Source organism: Limulus polyphemus, unplaced genomic scaffold, assembly GCF_000517525.1.
Source record: "Limulus polyphemus unplaced genomic scaffold, Limulus_polyphemus-2.1.2 Scaffold5662, whole genome shotgun sequence".
Classification (NCBI taxonomy): Eukaryota; Metazoa; Arthropoda; class Merostomata; order Xiphosura; family Limulidae; genus Limulus; species Limulus polyphemus.
In genome coordinates, this window is record NW_013671272.1 from 1 (window position 1) to 7,355 (window position 7,355).

The following is a 7,355-nucleotide window of genomic DNA, read 5'->3' on the forward strand; positions in this document are numbered from 1 at the left end:
ATATAATTGTAAACAACGCCCACTAAAAACTACAAAACGCAAACTGTAAAACCACAACTTTGCATGTATCTTTCATGCCAAATGTAGCGAAGATCCGTCAACAGGGGGCGAAGTAGTGGTAAAAACCGCAAAACTGAAAGTTTCTATGTATACCCACATGGATCTAATGAACCAATTTTAGTAACGATCTATCCAAACTCTGTGAAGTAGTTATATGGACATATAGCATACACTACTGTTATATTTATGTAGATGATATACCCCAATACGTTGTACCAGACAACGATAAAACATTTAATGGAGTAAAAGTTAATACCAGAACCGCCATTTTTATTTTAATATACTGCAGTATACAACTGAACTATTGACCATATGGAAGGTCAATATATTAGTATTGACCATATGGAAAGTCAACGTATTCAGACTGTTATATCAGTAACTAGCCATAAGTTCGGTGAATCGTGAATGTGGAAAATGTCCCCACATTTCTGTTCTTGTTTGTTACAGATCATCTCTGATTTTGAGGTGATAGGCAACTGGTCAGCAGCACCCACCGCCTGTAAAATAGGAAAACCCAAAGACAAGGGTTGAGAACAAGGAGAACCATATTTACTTGTATATTCAGCCCAAATGTCCGAAGAATTGGTAACGTACGTGACGTTTAGGCCCGACATGGCCTGGTGGTTAGGGCGCTTGACTAGCAATCTGCGAATCGCGGGTTCGAATTCCCGTCACACCAAACATGCTCGCCCCTTTATCCGTGGGGGCGTTATAATGTACGGTCAATCCCACAATTCGTTGGTAAAAGAATTGTCCAAGAGTTGGCGGTGGGTGGTGATGACTAGCTGACTTTCATCTAGTCTTACACTGCTAAATTAGGGACGGCTAGCGCAGATAGCCCAGCTTTGCGCGAAATTCCAAAACAAACAATTAATCATGTTTTATTTTTGATAAAAGAGTTAGTACAAAGGATCACATATAAAGTGTAATAGACTTAAATTTTACATCAAACAGAAACAGAGAAATTAAAGAAGCTTACAGGATAGCACTGTTAAATACCGTAACGCCGAATTGCATCAATCTTCATTCTGGGATTGTTGACCTTCGAGCGTTTCTAAAAAAAATTCCGAATAACTTGTAATTAAGTTTGTAAATTATTATTATTCACATTTTTATTCATGCTTCTATTTCTCTACATTATTATTATTTCATGTATTGATTTACATTATTATTTTCTCAAGCTCTCATCTTCCTATGTATTTCATTTTTATCTATCAGTCAAAAGTTTCATACTTAATGAAAATTAATATTTTTTTTTTGTTGTTTTGTTCTCTCTACAAATGAATTCTCCCGGGTTTCGATATTCGTGCCGGGCACAGCCCAGATAGCCCATTGTGTAGCCTTGTGCCTAATTACCAACAACCATTTAATTAAAGATTGTATTTAACATAATTTGTCAACATATCTGTTTAGTTGCACAATATAGCCTACCTCCTGTAAGTAATACAAAGTAATTTGAATATTAAGTTAAAGTGGTGGTACGAAAGGTTCTCACTTTTGTCACCAGGTTTTTTCGGAAATTGTAATTGATTAAACTTCTTTCACCCGTTTCTGTTATTTTTTAAACTCCCGATGTTAACTAGAATCGTCTTTACGGCGTAGAGTAAGCTATATATATATACGTAGGAATTTTGTAATATATTGTGATTATTTTTCTAAGCAATAAATTAATTAAGGATAAACTCCCAAAACACTAACCAAACATTTTAGTTAACTATTTTGTTGATGATTTATTGTATTCCCAGCCATAATTAGGGCGTCAGTATTACGGCGAAGAACTGCGATTCTTAACGCTAGATGGCGCTAGCCTTCCTTTCTTGGTTTGGCTGTTGTTAAGCGAAAAACTATTTGTGCTCGAAACCCGAATTTTAGCGTCGTATTTGTAGAACTTTCCATCCAGTATTTCCTAAAGAAGTTTTATTTATTTAATATAAGTTGGTCCACATTATTTTCAGTCAACTCAAATGTGTGTCCAATGTTATAGAAGCTGAACTTAAATAGGTGCATAGGAAATAGGTTTCGTTCCAACTAAAGGGCCACTACTAATTTCGCTTTAGATTTTTGTAGTAGTATCTTCACAGATCTTGCGTTACAAAGTTATCCACAAAAAATCTCCAGTTTTTTGTTACGACACATCCAAAGTTATCCACAAAAAAATCTCCAGTTTTTTGTTACGACACATCCAAAGTTATCCAGCTGTTGATTAATTTCGTCACATACCTACTAAAAGTTTTTTCTTGTTATTGTAATTTCAACAATATTTGCCTAATCTAGAAACAAGATGGCTAAAAACGATTGAAATATATATATATATAAAAAAACTATTGAAATGATAAATGAAAGCATAACACTACTTATGCTTTCGAAAGGTGGACTTTTCTTCTTGAAGGGCAAACTGGGAATGGTGGTGTAATCGAATGAGTGGTATATATAAAGGAAGTTTAGTGACGTCATCAATGTCATCCGGTTATGCATGATGTTTAGGGAAAATTCATTAAAAATAGCGAAAAAATTAACCCTTTAATTTAATCTTGAAAGTACACATACAATTGTTTATTGAGTTCAGAATTCTTGTCTCTAGCTTATATTATATATCAAACTTATCCTCAGTCACTGTGTAAACAATACACAGCCATATCTCTGTTTTGGTAAAATGTATGAGCTATAACATGTATAATTATTATACATTAAAAAGAAGGTCAACCTGTTTACAAAGTAAGTGTAAAATATTACAAACGTTCATAATAATAGTATAATCTCAGGAGGTTCCGTTTTTCTTTTTTAATCTGGGTGAAACTTGTCTTCAGCAAGAACAATAGTTTCCTATAAAATAAACAACATAATATTCATGAAATATTTCAAACACAGCAATTGTGTGTTTCCATGAAGTGACATTACTTACTTAAGATGATAAGATCCTGTTCATCTTTTTAAAAAAAAGCTCAAGAATATTTCCGTTATCAGGATTCTTTGTAACACGAGTTCCATGATGGTAAGCAGTCCCTTTCTGATCTACTGTTGATCCAAAACGTCCATGATTGTACGCCATCCATTTCTGATCCACTGTTGATCCAAAACGTCCATTATAGTAAGCCATCCCTTTCTGATCCACTGTTGATCCAAAACGTCCATGATAGTAAGCCATCCCTTTCTGAGCCACTGTTGATCCAAAACGTCCATGATAGTAAGCCATCCATTTCTGATCTACTGTTGATCCAAAACGTCCATGATTGTAAGCCACCCATTTCTGATCTACTGTTGATCCAAAACGTCCATGATTGTAAGCCATCCATTTCTGATCCACTGTTGATCCAAAACGTCCATGATTGTAAGTCATCCATTTCTGATCCACTGTTGATCCAAAACGTCCATGATTGTAATCCAACCATTTCTGATCTACTGTTGATCCAAAACGTCTATGATGGTAAGCAATCCCTTTCAGATCCACTGTTGATCCAAAACGTCCATGATAGTAAGCCTTCCATTTCTGATCCATTGTTGATCCAAAGTGTGATGTGAGGATCATTCACTTCACCGGTAAAGTTATTGGCTGTGCCACTTGGTGGTCAATATTTGGTCCATCTAGCACCACGAAAACTCGTTCCTAATTGATGTAATAACAAGATAACGAAGGAATTTGTTGTGTGTAACCTGTAAACAAAAAAAGGGAACCCCATAGCTCTTCAAAAATAGAAACGAGTTACGGTTTCATTTGTTTCGGGTTTTCGCGCAGAGATACAGAAGGACTATCTGCGCTAGCCGCTACTTATTTTGAACTGATGGATTAAAGGGAAGACAGCTAGATAACGCTACCCACCGCCAACTCTTTGGCTACTCAAATATAATAGTGAAATTTAACCAAAATTCTTATAACGCACACGCAACCCCAACGGGCGGGGCGCGAAACATGGACCTTCATATCTACAATCCAGCACGCTATCCACGATTGTATGTTCTCAGGTTTGCAGTGTCGTTTTGTTTGTGTGTTTGTTGTTAAGCGCAAAGCCACACAGTGAGCTGTCAGTCCACAACGGGTACCTAAGCCTAGTTTGTAGCGTTATAAGCCAACAGACTTGCCACTGAGTCACTAGAGGGCGTTGCAATATCGCAAAGCAATGCCTCCTTGTCCTAAAGAACATAGGAAATTCCTGCGGACAACCAACAGTAACACGAATGCCACATTCAAGGCTGAAATTTACCCCACAATCCAAGACAAACTTTATCCCTGGAAAGATAGCCTTGAGCGTAAAACATAACTTAGAACAAACTAGCATGGTAGGCCTATCTTGTGATATGTCCATTGATTATAGCTTGTATGACTTCTCGACTCGTCGTAGTTTTAAACAAAATCTCTGTTAATTGGTTAGTTGTCTAGTCAAACATCTTTTGAATGTAAAAATATTAATCTAAGTAAATTGGCTGAGTGTAGCCTTGTAATTAATGTACCGGTTTGCTTATCGGAAGGTCCAAGGTTCAAGCCGCATTTTCAGCTGTAAAGGCTTTACAATTGTAACAGCCAATTCTGATATTTGGTTAAGAGTAGTTGTGTAGGCGGCTGGTGCTGCTGACTGGTTTCTTTTTTTCTGGTTTTCAAACCAGAAGAAATCAGTCAACAGTTCTCAATTAGTGCCTATGCAACTTCCGGGTCGCATAAGATGCGGTTAAGGTTGTAAATATCAAATCCTTAACGTCCCCCGTTTGGGACGGCGATAAAATTCCATACTTCCAACGCTAAAACCCGGGGTCCGATTCCTCGTGGTGGACACAGCAGATAGCCCAATGCGGCTTTGTTTTAAAACAAACGAACAAACGTAATACCCCATTATTTTCTTCATGTATGTGATTCACTAATAATTAGGCCTGATGGTTAGGACGCTCGAGTCACTATTTGTGGGTCGCGAGGTCGAACCCCGTCGCTAAATATGCTCGCCGTTTTCAGAAGTTGGGGCGTTATAATATGACGGTCAACCCCACTATTCGTTGGTGAAAAATAACCAAAGAGATGACGGTTGGCGGAGTTGTCTAGCTGCCTTCCCTCTATTCTGTCACTTCAATATTGGAGAGGGCTAATGGAGTTAGCCCTCAAGTAGCCTTGCACGAATTTAAACAAACAGTATTAATTAGCGGTTTATGAATATTTATCGGTATAACTGATATTTTTAGTATCTAAAATATTTATTTAACACTTGATGTTGTATGTGCGCTGTAATGAAAACCATGTACCCTGAGTGCCAGAGTTTAATCAGGAACACCTATACATCTGTGTTATTGAAAATTACGAGAGTTGACAGGTGCTTAACTAGAAATTAAGATAAGGTGTATCCTAGAAACCAGCGCTTTGCGACTTCTGATAATTTCCTTGATAGCAAACTATTTATCTAGTGGTCGAAATAATTTTCTCTCATTTATTTATATTGTACCTTAACCTTAAATACCTGTTTAAGTCTGAGAGTACCCGGATGTGGAGACTATTTACTGCGACCCATCCGCCTCATTTTGAGTTCAACTTCAGACAGTTTCATCTGCTATTAATGGCGATTGTGGTTCTGTCAAGCAGTATCATCACATATGCTAAAGGTAAGTTTAAAAGTAAGATAAGTTGTACGTCAGGTTTAGGTAAACGGTTTTGAAAAGCAATGTTCTCTAGTTCCTGGTCTGGGCATGAAAACTCGGAAGGCCCAAGGTTCGAGCCTTGATGTCGCTGAATACTCTACACACTTTCAACTGTGGGCGCATTATAGAAGAAACTGTCACTTTCACTACTCGGCTCAGAGAACTGGACACAGCTTTTTATATGGTTAGTAGATCAAAATTAGGAACTATACCTGAGCCCTATTTTATAGAGATTTCTGACCTAGTGGTTTAGTCCACGTGCAAATAGGGTATCATTCAAGTAGTAAATTCTAAATATTTACTCAGATATTAAAAGTGATAACTCTCGCTCTCCAAATTGTTTAGCGCAAAGCTACGTAATGGGCTATCTAAGCACTATCCACTGCAGGGAATCGAACCCCGGATTTTAGTGTTGTAACTCCGTAAACTTATTGCTTAACCGCTAGGGGACCTCGTTCTTTAAAAATATTGTTGTATGTCACAGGACATTATATTTACTGGTTCTTTCAGAGGAGCATTTAAAGATTCTCATCCAACTTTTGACTAAAAAAAAAACTCATTAAACACTTAGGCATAATAAAGTACGTTTTACTAATATTTGTCCTTATTTAAGATTTTTTTATATATTTTCATTCCAGTAACAAAAATTCTAAGATTTAACTAGAGGGCACTACTGTGAAGTCAAATCAGTACACAATATTTCATTTTTAACACACACACACAAAAGAGTAATTTCTGATCATGTGACATGTTCCAAGGATTACCTTTTCCTCAGAAGACACCTTGTGAGTGTTTTACTAAACACAAAATCTCACTATTTATCTCCATAAATTCTCTATTATCTTTTAAATTTCTAAATAGCTGAAAGATGGCGCTTTCTGGCAATGTATACGTCGGTTCTCAGAGTGACATCTAGATGTAATTTTCATTTTGTGATTTAATACTGAAACCCGTGCTGCAGTTTTTGATGAACTGAAAAGTTTGGTTTGAATTTCGCGCAGAGCTACACGAGGGCTATCTGGTAACTCTTGGGACACTCTTCTCTGAGAGAAGAGTGGAATTTGACCCTAACTCTTATAGGGCATTCATGTCCTAAGTGTGCGGAACGAGATTTTTGGGCAAATGGTTACAAGCCATAAACCTCAAATTCGCACTCCAGGCACGATAGCCACTAGGCCACACACGACCCTAAGTGAGAATGACACTTTAACTAACAAAAGCACTCAGCTTGTTTTTTATTTGTCACTTATTCTGATTTTACAACCTTGTGACTCTTTAATAACTTTTTATTTACTATTATCAGTGACAAAGTGTAGCCATATTTCGTAATACACCTACTTTTACTGTCCTCAAACGTTACAAAACCGCGTTAATGTTGCTAATTTTTTCTTACTTCTTCTGGGTTATTATCTTTTTTAAAAATGCTTCACCATTTTCTTCTTTTTAAGGACAGAGATTTATTTTCGATGTTAATTAAACAAGTCTGTATAGCTTTTCTGAAAAATTAATGTAACGTGTTTTGTTCCTCATGCAAGAAATTGTCATGTTAAGTATACTGTCATTTTCCAATACGTTAACAACATTTAGTATATAAAATGTTGTGGGCGCAGTATAGAACTTATAACCGAATATCTAATTAGACCTTTACGGCCCGGCATGGCCAGGTGGTTAGGTCGCAATCT

General features: G+C 36.8%; 2 protein-coding genes across 2 annotated transcripts in view; one reads left to right on the forward strand and one right to left on the reverse strand.

The window, feature by feature from the left end:
* Positions 1-2,962: 2,962 nt before the first annotated feature.
* LOC111089247 (antho-RFamide neuropeptides type 1-like) lies at positions 2,963-3,556 on the reverse strand. Its single transcript, XM_022401395.1, has one exon. It carries the CDS (start codon positions 3,554-3,556, stop codon positions 2,963-2,965), a length of 594 nt encoding a protein of 197 aa, XP_022257103.1.
* Positions 3,557-5,499: 1,943 nt separating this feature from the next.
* The window catches only part of LOC111089248 (Down syndrome cell adhesion molecule-like protein Dscam2), a 9,175-nt gene continuing 7,319 nt past the window's right edge, over positions 5,500-7,355 (forward strand). Inside the window, exon 1 of the mRNA XM_022401396.1 lies at positions 5,500-5,637. Within this exon, the coding sequence (XP_022257104.1) occupies positions 5,520-5,637 (118 nt within the window). The 5' untranslated portion in view covers positions 5,500-5,519. The remainder of the gene's footprint in view (positions 5,638-7,355) is intronic.

Excerpts from the sequence above, each read along its gene's own strand:
- LOC111089247 (XM_022401395.1), bottom strand. The coding sequence starts at position 3,556 with ATGGATCAGAAATGGAAGGCTTACTATCATGGACGTTTTGGATCAACA.